The 20354-nt window shown below is 39.1% G+C and overlaps 2 protein-coding genes across 6 annotated transcripts; both read left to right on the plus strand.

Moving 5' to 3' along the window:
* Positions 1–7346: 7346 nt before the first annotated feature.
* LOC106449620 (putative clathrin assembly protein At5g35200) lies at positions 7347–10943 on the plus strand. 5 transcript variants are annotated; one of them, XM_048765534.1, is made up of 17 exons: positions 7412–7480; positions 7677–7759; positions 7857–7963; positions 8045–8114; positions 8181–8278; positions 8375–8516; positions 8599–8699; positions 8787–8870; positions 8980–9030; positions 9120–9185; positions 9259–9324; positions 9418–9498; positions 9584–9661; positions 9735–9887; positions 9981–10059; positions 10142–10254; positions 10342–10943. In XM_048765534.1, the coding sequence occupies exons 3-17, from the start codon at positions 7871–7873 to the stop codon at positions 10723–10725; spliced, it is 1659 nt and encodes a 552-aa protein (XP_048621491.1). In that variant the 5' UTR covers positions 7412–7480; positions 7677–7759; positions 7857–7870; the 3' UTR covers positions 10726–10943. The 5 variants fall into 5 exon arrangements, with proteins under 5 accessions (XP_022563990.1, XP_013746813.1, XP_048621491.1 ...); XM_013891359.3 differs by lacking the exon at positions 7677–7759 and having other exon boundaries at positions 7348–7480; XM_048765533.1 differs by lacking the exon at positions 7677–7759 and having other exon boundaries at positions 7416–7643.
* Positions 10944–12244: 1301 nt separating this feature from the next.
* LOC125591382 lies at positions 12245–14357 on the plus strand. The gene is made up of 2 exons (XM_048765536.1): positions 12245–13711; positions 13787–14357. Exons 1-2 carry the CDS (start codon positions 13489–13491, stop codon positions 14272–14274), a joined length of 711 nt encoding a protein of 236 aa, XP_048621493.1. The 5' UTR covers positions 12245–13488; the 3' UTR covers positions 14275–14357.
* The last annotated feature ends 5997 nt before the right edge of the window (positions 14358–20354 follow it).

Consider the following 20354-nt stretch of genomic DNA (forward strand, 5'->3'; position numbering starts at 1 on the left):
TGTTAATATTTGTTTATTCATTAATATTGAAATAAGGATAATATTATATGGGTTACATTATAGTGTATGTGTTTTATTTAGGATATTTGTTTATTTATTACTATTTAGGTAACTTAGGTGGTCGAAATTCCATTTCTAAAGTACCTTTAATGACTAAAACTGATGGTAATATAACGGGGAAGAGTAGGGGTAATTTCATAAAAGAGTTCCTGAATTAATAGTATTGATGTAATTTATCCTACTACCTTATTCTTACAGAAAATAAAATAAATATATTTCAAATAAATCAACACAAATGGTGTGTGACACAACCTCACAAAATCTAATCAATACAGCAGAAATTATTTTGGCATAATTATAATCATATAAATATTATAGAAATATTTTTAGAATTCAAAGTAACTAATTAGTACATCCGTAATATTGTTAGGTTTAAAAATATAGTCATTCGCATATTCTGATAGAAAGACATATATATAAATAAAAATTCGAAAGTAAAATCGTTTTAGTAGTTCCTAAGTGTTATTTGAAAATTAAAATTTAGTTTACTGTAAGCAATATATATATATATATATCAAATATAATATATTAAAAAAATTATTTAGATTTATATATTATGTACTTAATGTAAACGATATATATATATATATATATATATTAAAAATATATTTTCCATATAATTTTAAAATCATTTGTATTTTGTTATAGAAATTTAAACTTCGATCACAAATTCCTCAATGGGATCTAAAAAAATATTCAAATACAATGACATGTACAAAATTTAACTAATATGTATATTCTTATATGATAAAAATTTATATTAAACGTTTACTCTAATTTTTAAAACTATTTTAAAATTCACATCCCGCCCGTAGGGCGGGCCGGCCATAGTATATATATATATATATATATATATATATATATATATATATATATATATATGTTTTCTCTTTCCTGGGTTCGCCACCTCAGCAGACAGGTCAAAAAATCGAGTTATGTAGGCGTGACACGTGTCCCAGGTGAGCAAAACTCATCGTTTCATGTCATCTTGGGCCTTAACGTTATCATTTTCGGGCTTCTAAGTAGTTTATTTGCGTTTTGATTGTTGAGTTTAAAATTAGGGCAATCCCCTAGACTATATTTGCGAAGTGATTTTGCCACATGTCCTTTCCACAATCAATTTCACAAAATAAATATGACATAACTACTGAAATTGATGACATGACTTCCAGAAAAATATGACATGGATAATTTCCTTTAATGTTGATTTATATTTGTGGAAAACTTATTAGAAGATGGTAATAATTCATATATTACATTTAATATTGATATTTTTTTTGGTAAACTTTTTTTTAAAATTTGGTAATAGATCATACATCAATTATAAAACAAATATATTTATATATAACATTTCAAATTTTGAAATATTATTATTTTGTATAATTATACAATTTGTATTACTAAAGATTTCAAAAATTTATACAATTAAAAAAAAAAATTAAATATCTAATCGTAAGATCATTAGTTTCTTATATATCTACAAATTTTATAAATATTGTTTAGGTTACATTTTTGATAATTATACAATTTTATATCATTTTTATTAGTTTTATACAAATTGATTTAATATATATCAAATCTATATTAAATATTAGTAAGAAAATAGTAAAATCTATAATATTTAATAAAATATATTTTTAAATATAAGTTAAATTTAAAAAATTCCTTACTGCATATGGTCATATGCAGGAAAACACCTAGTTAGTTTGGAAACATGAAACAAAAGTTAGGCCCGATTGTCGTTTGCTCATTTTTCAAAAATGGCGATCTTTAGATTTCTTAGGAGGTGTTATTGGTTTATATATTTTGATTGATTTAGAAATCCATATAGTATTTATAAATCCAAGTAAAATATGCAAATCCGGAGGTTTTTCCTCGGATTTGAGTCTTTGTATTTTTAACTAAAAAATCTAAACAAATCCATTCAAATCCATTATTAAATCAAATATATTAGTAAATCCGTATGATTGAATAACACTTGATTTGATATAGAATTTATAAATCATTAAACCAATAACACATGATTTTAATACAGATTTGAAAATCATAGAACCAATAACACTAGATTTAGTTCGGATTTTCAAATCCATTAAAATACGACAACCAATAACACCTACTTAGGGTTCCTCTCATCGTCTTCTTCTTTCTGTAATTAGGTGGACCAAAATGAAGTTTCTTCAGCTTATGGGAGAAGAAACTTCATGACGAATCTCTTTAGATATTTTCGTTCGTCGTCTCAGATTCTTCTCCCCCCGGAGGTTACGGGATTCATTGATTCAGTGCCATTGAAGACGTCTTAACTCCTTAGCCTTCTCAAGTTTGAATTGTTTATTGCCGGCCTGAATCAGATAGAAGCTGCTGACATCTCAAGTTTTGGCTTCTCTCTCGGATCACTGCCTGTCCGGTATCTGGGTCTGCCGTTAATGCATCGTAAATTGAGAATCTGCGATTACAGGCCTCTGATTGATCAGCTCAAGCGCAAATTCTCTTCTTGGTCGCTCAGAGCTCTCTCATATGCAGGAAGAACAGTCTTACTCTCTTCTGTGATTTACAGCACTATAAACTTTTGGTTCTCATCCTTCATTCTTCCAAAGGGCTGTATTAAATTGATCGAATCTCTCTGTTCAAGGTTCCTTTGGAATGGTAACATCACATCACGAGCTGCAGCTAAGGTTTCATGGTCGTTAACTTGCCTACCGAGAGATGAAGGGGGTCTTGGCTTTAGAAACCTTACCATTTGGAACAAAACCCTTTGTCTTAAGCTGATTTGGCTCATCTTCAGTGATACTGATTCGCTCTGGGTACTATGGGTAAGAACAAATCATATGAAAGACTCTTCATTTTGGTGTTTGGATGAGGAAAAGTTTGGCTCTTGGACATGGAAAGCGCTACTCAAACTGAGGCCTTTAGCTGAAGGTTTCATCAGCTGCACGCTAGGAAATGGGTGTAAAGCCAGCTTTTGGTTCGACCCCTGGTCTCAACTTGGTCCCCTGATCAAACACTTTGGTCCCTCAGGCCCTACACAAACAGGGATTCAGCTGACTGCTGTGGTTGCAGATGCTTGCATGGAAAATGGCTGGCTGCTAAGACCAGCTAGATCTCGGGAAGCAGAGGAGTTTCACATAATTCTCTGCTCAATACCGCCGCCTTCTCGCTCTTCCTCCGATGATGTTTACAAATGGAAAATAAATGATTTGGAGCTGGACTCATTCTCGGCAAAGGGCACATGGGAATCTGTAAGGCCTCGTGGGCAAAAGCAAGATTGGGCAGATAAAGTCTGGTTCAAAGGTCACATCCCGAGTCAGGCTTTCATGATGTGGGTAGCGCACCTTGATCGACTTCCAACAAGATCACGGCTTGCCTCATGGGGACTGCAGATTGTTACTTGTTGTTGTGTTTGTAACCATTTCCAGGAAACACGGGATCATCTCTTCCTTAGGTGCGCCTATGCAGAGGAGATATGGAAGCGTGCAATTAAACGGTTAGGATACAGACCTGTTCTGTTCCACACTTGGGAAGCTCTTATCACTTGGATTGGTATAAGGGTCAGTCACTGTCCTCCTACTCTGCGCAAGATTACCGTTCAAGCGATTCTTTACAGAATTTGGCGCGAGAGAAATCAAAGACTTCACAATGGGACATCAACACCACCGCAAGTAACCTTTAAAGAGATCGACAGACAGATTAGGAACGCCATTTTGGCAAGGAAGCATCGAAGGAAATTCAAACACCTAATGAGCTTATGGTTGAAACATGAATAACGGCTGCCCATAATCTCTTTAGACAAATCGTCTGCTTTTAAGCTCTCCCCTGTTTTTAGTTTTTTTTGGCTTGGGCTTGCTTCCTGCTTTTATTTTTTGTATTAGTACAAACTCTCTCATTTTGATTAATGAAATTCACATTATTATCAAAAAAAAAAAAAACTCCTTAGCCAAGATCCAACTTCAATTACTCATTCAAGGCATCTTATCTTTCTTCAAGGCAGTGGAACTCTTGCTATAAAAAGGTAAGCCTTCGTCCCTTAAACCTCCTCCTCACAATTCTTTAAAACACTAGAAACGTTTTTTTAAAGGCGGGTTCCAATAGTCAATTTGTATATATGCATTTCAGTTTCTATTCTATTGGTGACGTTACAAACACCAACCTCTAAGAAAAGCTCAAATCTGTACTTTGTAGTTAATATCTCATCCCTTTGCACATAAATAAATATTGTTCGTAGTTGTTTTACTTAGAGATTAAAAGCTTTGAGAGGTATAACTGTATAAGAAACAAGCCCCGAATTCCTGTACATACGAATCATGTTTCTTAGTAAAAACCTTTTACTATCTTTGTCTTTATTGTGTTCTGCTCAGGTTCAGTGATCTCAATTTTCTTTTTTTCTTACAGAGCAAGACAGAGACCATGAATGGTAATTCAAGGAGAGAATCAGAAAGCCTTGAGTCTTGAGACCCTCCTCGCAGATCATCTGCTTTTGATAGCTTACGAAGGTACACATATCTCCCAACATCATCTTATGCACACACGCACACAAAAAAAAAATCTCTACTATGTTTGATGTTGGCTATCTGAGTCAGACGTTATATAATAGTTAGATGTTTGATTAATGATAAGGCCGGGTTCTCTCTGAATCAGACTTATCATCATCGTTCTCTTACTTTCTTCAACTAATATGCTTTATGATATCTGATACTGAAGACTTTTGCAGATAGAAGAGGAGGGCCTGGTTACATAAAAAATGAAATTAATCAGAAAAACGGTAATCAAGATGCACATGAAGAGTTGATGAGATCTCCAGCGGTGCTAAAAAATCCATAAAAAACTCGGAACCTAACATCATCTTGGAGGTAAAATCTATAAATACGTAACAGCAACTCACCACTCACCTATAAATACCACAACTCTCAGAAACCATACATTATCATAGATTCAGAAAACACTTCTGCAGAAGTCAACATGGGCACCATCACAGTCTCTCTCACCTCGAAAGTCCCTCTAAAAAATTAAAGTCTACATTAACTGACACTTTTCTCACGCACCATGGAAAGGAACACTATCGAAGCAACACTGGTTCTGGCCATAGCTGCAACAGACGATCAAATCTATGACGTCAACCTCCACCCGTTGACTGTCACTCCATAGTGTATGTTGTATATATGTTTACATGAATTAAACATAGCATGTATGCTGTGTATGGCCAAAACCAGTGATGTGTATGGTTCATCATTTATGTGTACATCAATTAATATTTATTTTATTATCATTGTTATATTATTATATGTCATCTAATATTATATTTGACATTTTAATATTTTTGAAGTTCAAACTTTCTATTTTAATAAAGCGATTCAAAGTGTTACTTGATCCAAAAATATAGTACACAATTAATATATCTTCTAAATAAAATATATATTATTAAAATAAAAATTGTTTAAAATGATAAATATGGTCAAAATTTGTGAAGTAAATAATAAATTAATTATATATATTGAATAAGACAAATGTACAAAAATATTCTGTAAAATGTAATTAAATAAAATTAAAAATCAATCATACTCTAAATCTAGCAATAATATTTTTTAAAAATCTAATCAGTTTGCATGATATAGTACTTTATTTAAAAGTTCTAAAAGTATGTATATTTTAAAATAGCAAGAATAAATATTAGATTGCTATACTATCTAGCTAATTTTAGAAAACAAATTTTATATCGATTCACTTTGAATATTATCTAAATCAATAGATTTAAAAAAAAAACACATAAGAGGAAAAAGTAACAATACATTCAGAAACAAATGTATAAGATAGAAAAATAATTCCTAATTTATGCATTGAACTTCAAATTAATTCCTTATTTATGTATTGAACTTTGTATTTTAATTATATAAGTAAAATAAACATTACAATGAAAATATTTAAAACAAATATATTTTCTATTGTTTTTTATTTGCTCACCCGTCCGCCCGTAGGGCGGGTTTGCCATGGTATAGTATGTAAATATATGAGTGAATTAAAAGTGTCAATGCATCTCTCTTCAAATTTTTAAGTATGAGCAGTGGATTGATTGCCTTTTTAATACGGTAGCATACAAAAAAGCTATATATAGTTGAAGTTGAAGTTGAAAAACTGAAATCAACTATACTACTATATAAGAACTTAACCTGTAAAGGGTATCTAATGTGTCATGGGTTCAATTCCGTTGGTAGGGGTCTGCTCCCTATGAAAGTTAATTTAAAATGGTTTAGACTTCTCCCTAGAGGATGTACGGGCTTTCGGATCTAAAACCTCTAGACATTAAAAAAAATACATTACATGATATTGTTCTTGTGAAAGACTATAAATCATAGTTGCAATATTATGTTTGTATAGAAAGGACGGCTCAGAGGAATATGGAGCTTACAATAAGATCATAGGCTTGTCGAAACGATAAAACATTTTCCATACACAAAACTAATATCATTTAATTGGTTGGTGTTGAGGGGTGTAAATCTGAATCCTGACCCAACATGGCAGAGGCCTAAAATCTATCATTTAGATTCTTGAAATGAAGTAAAAGTATCACCAGAGTGGAAACGCTTATATATCAAAGGCTACCGCACAACAATGATTGTAGATCTTTTTCACATGATACTAACATATAAGATCACAAAAGAACAGCAATATCTTGCAATTGTATACAATGAGAAAGATCGTCACCATTATAATTGTCTCTATCCATCAAATCATTTCGTCCAATTCTGCTGTTTTTTCAAGAACCTTCTCATCACCATCTTTCCCCTATTTACATTCTTATAGCTTTGGTCGCTTCTTTTTCTGTGTTTGTTGTTATCTTTTCTCACAGAGGAAAATGTAATAACTAAGAAGATTAGAAACTCAACTGATAAGTTGGAGTCAGGAACCAAAGCAAAACCAACATTTATTGAAGTTAGATTAAAATGAAGAATTAGAATCTTGTCTCGAAATCAGACCAACAACAAGAAAAATCATGAATTTAAAAAACCTATATCAGGAAAGGTTTTCCCACCCCAAAGATAATTTAGGTTAACGTTAGGATTTGGTCAATTTTGGTTTACTTTTAGTAATAATAATAAATGATGCAAAACAAAATAAACGCTAATACCATGCTTAAAAATAAGTTTTAATGCAGATTAATTAGCAAAGATTGACGAGTATCTTCAAGCATAAAAGTCAAGCGATGGACCTTTCTAATAGAATATTAAGGAAAACAATGTTTTTTTTTGTTTATGGTTAAAAGAATGATTTTTTTTTATAAGAAAAACAATAGAATATTAGTCACCGGCGAAGGCAATAAACCAAATTAAAGCAAACCACGTTAGCTCTTACCTCATTTTCGCTCTCACTTTTTGTTTTCTCTCTCTCTCTCTCTCCGTCTGCGGAACATACAACGAAGACTCTTGACTCTGTACCTCTCTCTTTCTCTCTCTCTTATTACATCGATTCGATTCCATCTTTATATTCTGTATGTATTTGTTCATTTTCCAAACCCCTTTGTGATTAAAGAGGCGGTTGAATCTTCTTGAAATTTTGCTGTTTTTTTCTTGAGATTTGCAAGAAACCTTGATCAGGTCTGTCTTCTTCTGATTTTGTCTAATTCTTAGGGATCTGGATTCATTGTTCTTTCTTGAGAAATATCCATGTCTCTGTGACTGATTTTGATGGGGTTTCTTGAAGTTGCTCTTTGGTGACATAAGGGGTTCTTCTGTGATTTGAAGTTAAAAGTTGACATCTTTAGGGCTTTTTGATGCAATCTAACGTTAAAAGGTTTGAACTTTTGTCAGGTTTATCAAAGGAAATGTCAGGATCACAGAGCAGTTTAAGAAGGTATCTTGGAGCTATCAAAGATACAACAACAGTTTCATTAGCAAAAGTCAATAGTGGTTACAAGGTAAGAAATAAACTCTTTATTTTTTTCTAAGTGAAAATCATTTTTCAGTAGCCTAAGAAGCAATGATTGGGGGGTTTTCAGGAATTGGATATTGCTATTGTGAAGGCTACTAATCATGTGGAGCGTCCATCTAAAGAAAGATACATCAGAGGTTAGTGTCCTAATTGATTTCTCTCTATACCAAAAGTGTGTTTAAACACAAGTTGTTGTTGTGCAGCTATTTTCATGGCTATCTCTGCAACAAGGCCTCGTGCAGATGTTGCTTATTGCATCCATGCTCTGGCTAGGCGGTTATCTAAAACACATAACTGGGCGGTATTGCTCTTCTTCTCTGCTGTTATTTTGTCTATCATTGTTAAATCTGTAAGAGCTGCTTCAGCCTCATTGATCATTGTTGTTTTTTATTTTCAGGTTGCACTGAAAACTCTTATAGTGATTCACCGGGCCTTGAGGGAAGTGGACCAGACGTTTCATGAGGAAGTTATTAATTATAGCAGAAGCAGGAGTCATATGCTTAACATGTCTCATTTTAAAGATGATTCGAGTCCCAATGGTACCACTAGTGTCTTTTTTTTAAATCTTTTGTATTAGAGAGAGCAAGCTATTTTGGTTCACTTATCTTTCCTTTTTTTCAGCATGGGTTTACTCTACTTGGGTCCGTTTCTATGCTCTATTCTTAGAGGAGCGACTAGAGTGTTTCCGTGTTCTCAAGTACGATGTTGAGATCGACCCACCAGTAAGTTTCTGTTTCCAGCTCGAGATACCTCAGAGTTTTGCTTTCCTTTTAGAAATCACAATCATGTGCTGTTAAAATAAAATACAGAGAACCAAAGAGTTGGACACTCCTGATTTGCTCGAACAACTTCCAGCACTACAAGAACTTCTTTTCCGTGTTCTTGATTGTCAGGTGACATCTCCACTCTTTCAAACTTGAGTAGTCTTTTGAGTTGATTCTGTTAGCAATGTGCCAATCTCAATGGTATGATTAAAAATTAACATTGGTGTTTTCTTTGCAGCCTGAAGGGGCAGCAGTTCAAAACCATATTATACAATTGGCACTCTCAATGGTATGATTAAAGGAAGTTAACTGGTATTGATTGCTACTTGTGGATTATAATAAGCATTTATGATTTTCAATCTGCTTCTCACCAACTAGGTTGTAACGGAGAGCACTAAAATCTACCAAGCACTGACAGATGGCATTGACAATTTGGTTGATAAGGTATGCTAACGTTTCAAGCTTGTGCCTACATGGGTTTTTATTGGGCCTTTCCTGAAAGTTTCTTTGTTGACAGTTCTTTGAGATGCAACGGAACGATGCTCTTAAGGCGTTGGATATGTACAGAAGGGCTGTAAAACAGGTAGACGCAACAAACTCTACTACTTGATATATGGTGGCTTCTCCTTCATAAGATCCATTTAATAGGGGTTACTTTGATTGGTGTCTCTCTCAGGCAGAGAGGCTTTCTGAATTTTACGAAGTTTGCAAAAGTGTTTATGTTGGACGTGGAGATAGTTTTGTCAAGATTGAGCAGGTTGGTTGGTTTTTTCATACATGTCTTGAATATATTAGTTCGGTTATTTGTGCGTCTTCACCTATATATATTTCGTTGTATGAAGCCTCCCACTTCTTTTCTACAAGCAATGGAAGAGTATGTGAAAGAAGCACCATTAGCAGCAGGTGCCAAGAAGGAGCAGGTACTACCAGAGTGTTTCTTGGTCTTTGACCCACCAAGCTGCTGTTAATGCTTTACTTTAACGATAATGGTAGGCAATGGAAAAGCTTGCTGCTCCCAAAGAGATCTTAGCCATAGAGTACGAAAAGCCACCAGAAGTTATTGAGGAGAAACCGGTATCACCTGAACCTCCGGTTAAAGCAGAAGCAGAAGCAGAGAAGCCTGTAGAGAAACAACCTGATTTGCTGGTATTTTTCCATTTGCTAACTAGTTACTAGACATTTATTTTTCTATTTCTTGGATTTTGCTGCTGACTTTTAAACTTCCTCTCTCGCTTATAGTCTATGGATGATCCAGCTCCAGGGGTCTCTGAACTTGATGAGAAGAATGCTTTGGCTTTGGCTATTGTCCCTGTTACCGGTAAAGCCACTTTGAATATTGCATGAAGTTATCATCAGCATGTATGTATCTTCTCTCATCACATATATTTGTTTCTTTTCAGTTGAGCAACCAGTTTCTCCAATTGATTTCACAAATGGGAATTCGTCTGGCTGGGAATTGGCACTTGTGACTGCCCCAAGCTCAAATGAAGTTGCTGCTGCTAAAAGCAAATTGGTAAATAAATAACGCCTCCCTCTCTCTCTCTCGTTGTCTTATATTCATTTTGGAAAAGTTGACATTAGATTTCTTCCTGTATCAAAGGCGGGTGGATTGGACAAGCTGACACTTGACAGCCTATACGAGGATGCAATCCGAGTGAATCAACAGCAAAACAGGAGCCACAATCCATGGGAACAGCATCATCCAGTTCATAACGGTCCCATGATGCACCACCAGCCTTTCTTTGCATCTAATGGAGTCTCAGCTCCTCCTCCTGTTCAAATGGCGAATCAATATCATCAGCCGTATGGGTTTCAGCATCAGAACTCAGGAATGATGATGGGACCTGTGCAGCCTTATCAGCAGCAGCAACAACAACAACAGAACATGAATCCCTTCGGCAACCCGTTTGTCTCGAATGGTAATCCACACCAACCATATGGCTCCGTTCAAGGAGGTTACAATCCATATTCTAGCCTTATGTAAGATGTGATACTAATGTATGTTTGTGTACAATCTATATATATATACAAGTATATGTTGTGAGGTGATTGTAGCTAGAGAGATTCTTTCTTTTTTGTTGTTGTTGTTGTTGTTGTTGTTGTTGTTGAGTAAATACATACATTACGTCTCTGTATGTGTGTGTATGTATCTGTAAGCGAGAGAATATATGATTCTTGAGGACACCATTTGGTTTTGATAAACTGAGTCTTGAACTCCGATCTCTCTGAAACACTCCGTAACGTCGTCTTATTAACAACACTAACCAATTACAAGAATGAATGAAGCTTTTAGTACGATAACAACTATGCTCTCATGGCGAACATACGATCATCAGACGATATCAAAGCATAAAGATGAAATGAAGAAGAAGAACTATATTTATATATCGTCTTTCATCGTGAGTCTTCTCAACCGGAAAGCTACTGAATCAAGTAGAGGCTTTCTTTCTTTCTTCCTTGAGTTCCTTCTGCGTTTGGTGCCATTCCTCTGCCAGCTCAGCACAGCCCACGTCTTGATATCCATCATAAACATATCACAAAATGTTGTAAAAAAATATAATGCAGTTTAACCCTAGATTTGAAATTAACCTAGGCGTGAGATTAAGAGGGAAATTATCACGGTATTTTCGTTTGGTACCAGCTGCATCTACTTTGAAGTTATCTAAGTCCAAATACACAACCTTGTTTCAATATTCCAACAGCCTACTATAAGATAATTGTGGGAACCGAAATTCACACCGTCGAGTTTTGTTAATCGGAGGAAAACCAAGTTAACTTAGCATTCCCTGAAAGTCCCGGTTATCTGCTGGGCCACGCACAACACAATCAATATGAAAGATTCGAAATTAATAAATCGTAAAAGAGCGAAAAGAGAACAAAGAGGTCTTATTTTCGAATTCGCGTTTGAGCGTGAACAACAGGTAAGATCCTAGGCCACGAGAGCTGTCGGTATGTTCGCTAGTCTAGCCACCTAAGTTCTAACCTAGTCGAGTCGCAGCTCGGTAGTAAAAACGGAAAAATCCCTAAATTGCTCTAAGTATTAATTTTGCTCTTAGAATCCCCCCCTCTTCTCTTCGTCCTAGGTCCTCCTTATATACTCCTCCTTAGGTTGGTTTACCTCTTCTCGGACCGGATTTGTCGCGAAGCGGGCTTTTCCATATTTCCTTCTTCTTTGTGATTATCTTCGGAAATTTGACATTTATCTCTTCCCGCGGATGCGATAAACCGTTATACCATTTTTTGGGTTCAAGTCTTTTGGGACCAAAGATGGGCCGTTGTCCACAATTCGGACCCTCTTTGGGCCGTATCGAGACTTAAGCGTTTTTACGATTTTACTCGCGAAGTAGCTGTTGGTATAGGCATGGTTCTTCCAACGGAACCCTGTTTCTTCGCATAGCCGAGGCAGTTGGTGTTAAGTTAACTGTAACCTGCTCTACTACGAAGAATAGGAAACTGTTCGAGAGACATAACCTTCCCAACTTCCCGAATACTTTCGACGATGATTTTTAGACGGAACATTGGTATCGTATCCACGGACCCGAAGACTAAGTTACGGAAACTTCGGACGAAGATGCATGGTTATGGGATGGGATCGGGTTCGGAATGGTCCATGGAGAATTGGCCGCGCTCGGCGGGCGAGCCGATCCGCGGCACGATCGAGCTCGCCGGCGAGCCGACCGGCAACACGGTCGTGCTCGCCAGGCGAGCTGGCCCATGTCACGGGCGAGCTGGCCCTTGTCACGGCCGAGCTCGCCGGCGAGTCGACCGGCAACACGGCCGTACTCGCCGGTCGAGCTGACCCGTGTCACGGCCGAGCTCGCCGGCGACTCGACTGGCAACACGGCCGTGCTCGCCGGGCGAGCTGGCTCGTGTCGCGGCCGAGCTCGCCAGGCGATCCGTTCCGGCTGTTCGTTTTCTCGGCTTTTGAAGTTTTGACCGAGATTCGGTTTTTCTAAGGACTTTCGGATATCGATTCCGTCGTGACCGATTTTGACCCCAACAGTTAGCCTCCCTGCTAGCTAGGATCCATGTACATGGGTGTTAGGTCCTAGCTTGCGGTATGGTCTGTTCTAGGTGGAATTTAGACGTAATCGTTTGTCGAAAGATCGAAGGTGAATAGTAAAAAAGAAAAAAAATTGTATAAGTAAGGGAAGTAAGTTTTTCAAATTCTTTACTCACTTCTTCCCTTAAGAAAAGATTTCTCCAAGATAATAAAAATTTCTCCAAGATCTCTCTTTGCTCAAAGAAAATGTCTTCAAGAAAAGGATCTTCAAAGAGGAATTCTTCCTCACACTCATCTTCGGGTGACTCTTCTGCCAATGAGGTGATCGCCCCGAAAGAAGAGTTTGAAGTTGAGGAAGAAGCAAAGGATGCGTACTACAAAGCTCTTTGCGCCTCGCCTCCGCCTTCGCAAGACATTCCGATTCCTAAGAGGCCCGTGAGGTCGCCAAACGCACCCCTTACACCGAGCATGGTCTCTCCCGACTACCTCACGACTCTCAGGGACTTTTACCAGATCCCAAGTGAAGTCGTATTTCAGATCCCGAGTGGCAACGAGAGTGCGAAGAACCCTCCGGAAGGTTTCTTTACTTACTATGAGGCCTTCCTGGTGTATTGCCGTTTGTGGTTTCCGATCCCTGGTACCATCGTCCGCGCGCTTCGCCACTTTGGGCTTTCGATCAACTAGCTAAGCGTTCCGGCCTTGCAGCATTGGCTCGGCGTGTTGATCTTCAGTTACGAGCTAGGAATGGACCTTAAACCTAGCGACTTCGAGGGATTTTGGTTTACGAGAGGAACGGGGATCGATGGCTCATACCGCACGGCGCCAAAGAAGGGTATGGCTACAATTCAGGGGCTCACTTCACACCCTAAGGCATGGTTCGAGCGCTTTTTCTTTGTCCGGATAGATGGGGAGTCTGTCGAGGAGAGCTACCTCCACCTATTCCGTCGGGAGTGGAACTTCACCCGTGGTAATACTAATAGCTATATTTTTCGTTTTGATACCTTGAAAACATGCGAAGATGATTTTTTTTATTATCTTGCAGTGAACAGGATCCTTCCGCCGACTCCTGCCGATCTTTTTGCCAAGCGAGATCTTCTCCGCAGCAGGCCGTTCTTCTGGAATTCCTTCACCGTCGAGCGGATTCGAAGCGCGGTGGAGCTCCATCGATCTCGAGTCGTCTCTCAGCCTCTGGACGTTCCGTATGGCGTAGAACCGGTCATTGATGTCTTGCCTGCTCAGAGGCAGAGAATCAGGTCTCGGAAAGGCAAGGGCGTTGCCTCCGAGAACGTCTTCGGAAACCTTCCGCTGCCAGAATGGAACCCTGGTTTCTCCCCAGGGGAAAGGATTGGAACCAGCGAGGTTCCCCTTCCCAGCGACTTTTTTGCCGACCTCCCTCCCGGTTTTACTACTCATAAGTCGCTGGACGAAGAGTCGAGGAGGAAAGTAGTCGCCGAAGGCTCCAGCTTAATCAACGAGGTTTATCCTTTGAACTTTGATCTAAAATATATTTTTTTTTGTTTCCCTTTCTGATCTTAAGTTCGTGCAGGGGATGAGAGTGTTCAATGCGGCGCTCGACGGAAGTTTCCGGGAGTCGCGTATCTCTCACTTCAAAGCCGAGGAGGCTGAAGGAGAACTCTTTCGGTTTCGGAAGGAGGTCGAAAAACAGAGCTGAAGACAGGCTCAGCTCCATTCTCGAGCCCTTGTCCGTGCGGAGAGGAGAGGAAAGAGAGCGATTGTCGCCGAAATGAAACGGAGGGCTGCTTTGTTTGCCACCGAATTCGAGAGCTTTAAGGATGCTCAAAAATTCGTGGGCGATTTTCGCGAGTGCTGTTGCTCGGTTGCTACCCTCTACGAGTCGCAGAACGAGGACTTCTCTTTTTCCGCCGAGGTCGCCGAGATGTCGGGTCTTATGAACGGGTGTGCCCATGCCGAATACTTGGTTCCTCCGATCGAAGGAAGGGTCCGACAGCTTTGGGACTCCATCGAGGTCTCGGAGGACACGGCGGAATCGGGAACCGGTGTCGGTGATGAAGGTGCCGGAGTCGTGGACGGAGAGGTGGATCAGCCCGTGAGCTCGTTCGGGATCTCCATGTCCGGGTTCCTCGACTTCGAGCTTTGAGGATTGTTGGGATTATTTCCCTTAGTTTTATTTCGAGGTTTGATGTATCAAGGCCGAGTGTGGCCGTATTTGATTTATGTGTGTTATGGCCTTGCGAGGCTATGTGAACTATGTGTTTGAGACCGACCGTTTGGTGGCTTTGGTTCCTAGCCGTTTTTTGCGGCTTCTATATATATGATGAATGATTGACATTCTGTGCGTTTTAGTTTATACTTCTTCCAAGTGTGAGGGAAAGATACGAGAAGTCACTTCGTATCTTAACTCTTGGTTTATCGTCTTGTTCGTTTGCTCTTACTGAACGAGGACATTCGGAAACGTTTAGGAGTTTCGCAAAGTTCCGTGAGCGTATTAGATATAGACGATGGGACATGTTTTTAAGATCTCGTATCATGTCTTGAGATGTTAGTGGACCAGTAGGACTGGGTTTAGGGCAAGACCTAGGTTTACTTTCGGCTCTAAGGCTGTGCGACGACTGATCGGCTCTCGTTTTGCCTGTGGGCGATTTCCACCTGGTTCTTTCCGATTTAAAGTCCGCGACTTGGCGCCGGCTTATATGACTTGTATGGAACGAACCGAGCACTCTCCAGAGACCGTCTGGAGTGCTGACCAAAATTTCGGATTTCTTGTATAGCGCGCTATGGTATCCTCGTCGGATGTAAGAGAACCTTTACTTTTACGAAGGGTTAGACTACGAGTTCTTTTTGAGAACTTTTTGGGTTTGTCTGTCGGGGCCAAGCAACGGGCAATTTTTAGAGTCGCGGACGGACCGGGTGTTTGGATAATATCTCTCGAAAATATTTACGACGTCTCGCTTTTTCCGAAAGGTATATCCTTTGTAGTGAGAAAGTTACGATCTTCGTTTTTAGAGAAGATGTATTTGGTCTTGCTTGACCATTGATACGCAGTTATTGTTGTTTAAGTTAGTTCCCATCCAAGGACTGCTTGAAAGGTATGCGTGTTTGGAGACCCTCGTTTTAGGTGTTTCTCAGGTCAATCTCCAATTGTTACGGCTTATTGCAAGTGAATCGGGATACCGAAATAAAATGAGTTTTATTGGAAAAGTTTCGAAAATATCGAGTACATGTGTGGATATTCCGAACTTTGTGGGAGCATACGAGTATACGTACCCACTCCCCCCCCCCCTTTTGGAGAGGGGGATAGCTGAACTTGTCAATAGGACAAACTGCCTACGTACCTATTTCGAGGATCAAGCCATCTCGTAGTTCTGCTTTGTTGTTGCGGGCGTTCCTACTCGTTGGATAGGGTCGTTTCTGTTACTTCGGCCGTTGAGGCTTTAGTTAAATCGGTGGCCGTTCCTTGAGTCGGGTTTTCCGCTGGTAGAGCGACGGACTCCGGGATCGCGTCGCTGTCCGGAGTCGTTGCCTGGGCGAGTGATTCCGAATCGCTCTTTGTGGAACCTTCGGGAGTACTCTGAGTTTTCTTGACTGGCTTCGGGCTAACCGCAGGGGTGTTCCGAGTTTGTCGTAGCTTATGCTCGGCCAAAAAGCAGAGCCTAGATTGTTTCTGGCATCCCCAGATTATTGTGTTCTGTTTGGTGTTGGGAACTTGATGCTAAGGTGGTAAGTCGACGGTACCGCCTTCATTGCGTTGATCCATGGGGTTCCCATGATAACATTACACTACAAGAAAACAGCGGTATTCTGACGGACATTCCAAGGAAACAAAAAATTGGGTTTCCTCGGAATTTCCTCGGAATTTCCTCGGAATATACCGACGGAATTCCAAGGAAATATCAATCCGTTGGAATATTCCGAGGAAATTCCGAGGAAAAATGTGTTCCTCGGAAAAAACCGATGAATTCCGAGGAAATATTATAGCCGTTGGAGGATTTTACAAAATTCCGAGGAAATTCCGACGAACTAGCCTTTTCCGTCGGAATTCCGTCAGAATTTCCTCGGTCTGTCGGCAGAATTTAAATTATAAATACAAGCACTCCTCTTTCTCTTCATTCACTCCATATCTTCATCCTCCCTCTTACTCTATTTACACACGAATTTGATTCATAAAAAATATGTCTTCTTCAAATTATTTTCGTTCTTGGATCGATCGACCTCATTTGGATCCGAACACGAGATTGCTTACGGAAGAATACCAACGAGGTATAACCGAATTCATGGGGTTAGTTCACCGAGAACCGGAAGCAAAAACAGGTATGTTAAGATGTCGTTGCTCTAATTGTAAAAATAGAAAGGTTATTAAAGAGTGGGATGTTTGGACTCATCTATATTTGAGTGGGTTTACACGAAGTTACAAAATTTGGTATCATCATGGGGAAACTGATTATGAACATGGTAGTACTAGCGAACCTCAGCCAGTGGTTAGATTAGAAGAACCAATTAGAACGGATGTAGATTATGGTGTAGGTACTGAGCAGATGGTAAATGATCATTTTAGAGGAGAAGATTTACCCAATGCATAAGCTAGGAGATTTTATGATATGTTGGATGCTGGAAAGCAACCATTGTACGAAGGTTGCAGAGATGGTCATTCAGCTTTATCATCTGCTACAACATTGATGGGCATTAAAACAGATTATAATTTGGCTGAAGACTGTGTGGATGCGATTGCTGATTTTGTAAAAGGTATTCTACCCGAGGATAATGTAGCTCCTGGTTCATACTACGAGGTTCAGAAACTCGTAGCTGGTCTTGGTTTATCGTATCAGGTAATAGATGTATGCAGCGACAACTGCATGATTTATTGGAGGGCGGATGAACAGCGGGTTACATGCAAATTTTGTGGAAAGCCTCGTTATAAAGATACGAGTAGAAGAGTTCCAGTGCCATATAAAAGGATGTGGTATTTACCTTTGACGGAAAGGTTGCAGAGGTTGTATCTATCTGAACGCACAGCGCAACCAATGAGATGGCATGCGGAGCACTCAACAGATGGTGAGATCAGACATCCTTCAGATGCAAAAGCGTGGAAGCATTTCCAATCAAAGTATCCCGACTTTGCGTATGAGAGAAGAAATGTCTACCTTGGATTATGTACTGATGGTTTCAGTCCGTTTGGCAAGAGTGGGAGACAGTATTCTCTATGGCCCGTCACTCTTACACCATACAACCTACCCCCAAACTTGTGCTTGCGACGAGAGTTTTTGTTTCTCTCGATTCTCGTTCCCGGACCAGAGCATCCTAAGAGATCACTTGATGTGTTTCTTCAGCCACTAATATATGAGTTGCAACAACTATGAGCTCAAGGTGCTGAAACATACGATGTTTCGTGTAAAGAAAACTTTCAAATGCGGGCAGTACTAATGTGGACAATAAGTGATTTTCCAGCATATGGTATGTTGTCTGGATGGACAACGCATGGAAGGCTATCATGTCCATATTGTCAAGATAACACTGATGCTTTCCAACTAAAACACGGAAGGAAAACGTGTTGGTTTGACTGTCACAGGAGATTTCTACCACCTGATCATCCATATCGTAGGAGTAGGAATTTGTTTACGAAGAACAAGAGGGTGTTTGACAGTCCACCTACGAAAATTTGTGGGAAAGATTTGAAGATACAACTAAGAGATTTTGGTGCAGAAAGGACGCCAAACGTCTGTGGACATGAGCGTTTTCCGGTAGATGCTGTTGGAGAACTACATAACTGGCACAAAAAAAGTATTTTCTGGGATCTGCCATACTGGTAGGATCATCTGCTAAGGCATAATTTAGATGTCATGCATATTGAGAAGAACTTTTTTGACAATCTCATGAACATGATCCTTAATGTTCAAGGTAAAACAAAGGATAATTTGAAGTCAAGACTGGATTTAGTCGATATATGTGCTCGTTCAGAACTTCATGTTGATGAGAATGGTAGGGCTCCTTTTCCCATATACCGACTTGATGCAGAGGGAAAAGATGCGTTCTTTGATTGGATTTCAAACGATGTGGAATTTCCAGACGGTTACGCATCAAATTTGCGTAACTGTATCGACAGAAATGAAGGAAAGTTTACTGGCTTGAAAAGCCACGATTGCCATGTAATGATGCAGCGCCTCCTTCCGTTCGCCTTCAAGGAACTATTACCACAAAATGTTCATGAAGCAATTGCAGGGATAAGTGGTTTCTTCCGCGATTTATGCACGAGATCAGTGACTCTTGAAGGTATTGAAAATTTGAAAACTAACATAGCCGTGATTCAGTGCAACCTTGAGAAGATATTTCCTCCCTCATTTTTTGATGTTATGGAGCATCTTGTTATTCACCTGGCAAGAGAATTGGAACTTGGTGGTCCTGTGCAGTATAGATGGATGTATCTGTATGAGCAGTATATGTTCCATTTGAAGAAGATGGTGAAAAATTTAAGTAGGGTGGAAGGTTCTATAGTCGCACAGATGATCAATGAAGAAACTTCAAACTTTGTCGAGTACTACTTTCCAGCAGAAGTTCAGACCAAAAAACAGAAGACCTGCTCGGCATGATGATAGAGGCGAACGGGCAACATATCATGTTACGGTTCCAGACATTTTCACAGACGTTGGACGACTTAGCGGAAAACCAAAGGACCGTCGACTTACTGAGCAGGAGCGCAGTTATTTGCAAACATATTTGCTCATGAACTGCGAAGACGTTCTTCAATATGAGAGGTAAATAAATGAGCTTACAAATTTTTATTTTAACAAGTTGAAATTTAAATCTTAATTAATTACATTATTGTCATCATATAAAGGATTTTCATGGCAGAAAAGCGGTTCGAGTATAGATACGCCACTTTGGACGAACTAGAAGAAATGAAGCAGAGAGAATTTACTGGATGGATGTTTAGTTATGTGAGTGCTTTAAACAAATTAAAATATATTTTATCACATATTTATACTAATTCACATTTATTGATATAACATATATATATGTGCTATTAATAGGTGTATGCTGGTTTGGCCAGAGGTGAAACATTTGACGATTGGATACGTGAGATGGTTGTTGGACCAAACTTTGTTGTGAAGTCATATCCGAGATTTTGTACTCGAGGATATGAATTCACAACTCCGAAGAGGAGACGTTCGAGTACGACTTATGATGCTGGCGTTTGTTCTGCATCAGGAGATGATGTATACTACGGACACATACATGAGATTTTGGAAATCAAGTATTTGGGCATGGTTGGATTGCGCTGTACTGTTTTCTATTGTGATTGGCACGACAACACTCCAGATCGAGGTGTGAGAACATATGCATTTGGTGATACATCAGTAAATTCGAGGCGAAAGCTGCAATATTATGATCCTTTCATTCTTGCTTCTCAGGCCGATCAGGTAATTAAATGTTAATTATTCAGAATGATTCATCATCATGTGTATTAATTTATAATTTTTCTAAATATTACAGGTTTGTTATATCAAGTACCCCCGGGTAAGGAACAGAGATGATCCATGGGTTACTGTTACAAGACTCAACCCGAGAGGCCGAGTTCAGGGAAGTTCTGAGCTGGAAGACCCACTACAACCAAGCACATCCGGCAACTTAAGTGC

This window comes from Brassica napus, chromosome C8 (assembly GCF_020379485.1).
Source record: "Brassica napus cultivar Da-Ae chromosome C8, Da-Ae, whole genome shotgun sequence".
In the NCBI taxonomy this organism is placed as follows: Eukaryota; Viridiplantae; Streptophyta; class Magnoliopsida; order Brassicales; family Brassicaceae; genus Brassica; species Brassica napus.

Excerpts from the sequence above, each read along its gene's own strand:
- LOC106449620 (XM_022708269.2), top strand. The coding sequence starts at position 7,871 with ATGTCAGGATCACAGAGCAGTTTAAGAAGGTATCTTGGAGCTATCAAA. Across the intron at positions 9,031-9,119 it reads TACAATTGGCACTCTCAATG|GTTGTAACGGAGAGCACTAA; the intron begins GTATGATTAAAG and ends CTCACCAACTAG. Across the intron at positions 9,325-9,417 it reads ACAGAAGGGCTGTAAAACAG|GCAGAGAGGCTTTCTGAATT; the intron begins GTAGACGCAACA and ends TGTCTCTCTCAG.
- LOC125591382 (XM_048765536.1), top strand. The coding sequence starts at position 13,489 with ATGGACCTTAAACCTAGCGACTTCGAGGGATTTTGGTTTACGAGAGGA. Across the intron at positions 13,712-13,786 it reads GGAGTGGAACTTCACCCGTG|TGAACAGGATCCTTCCGCCG; the intron begins GTAATACTAATA and ends ATTATCTTGCAG.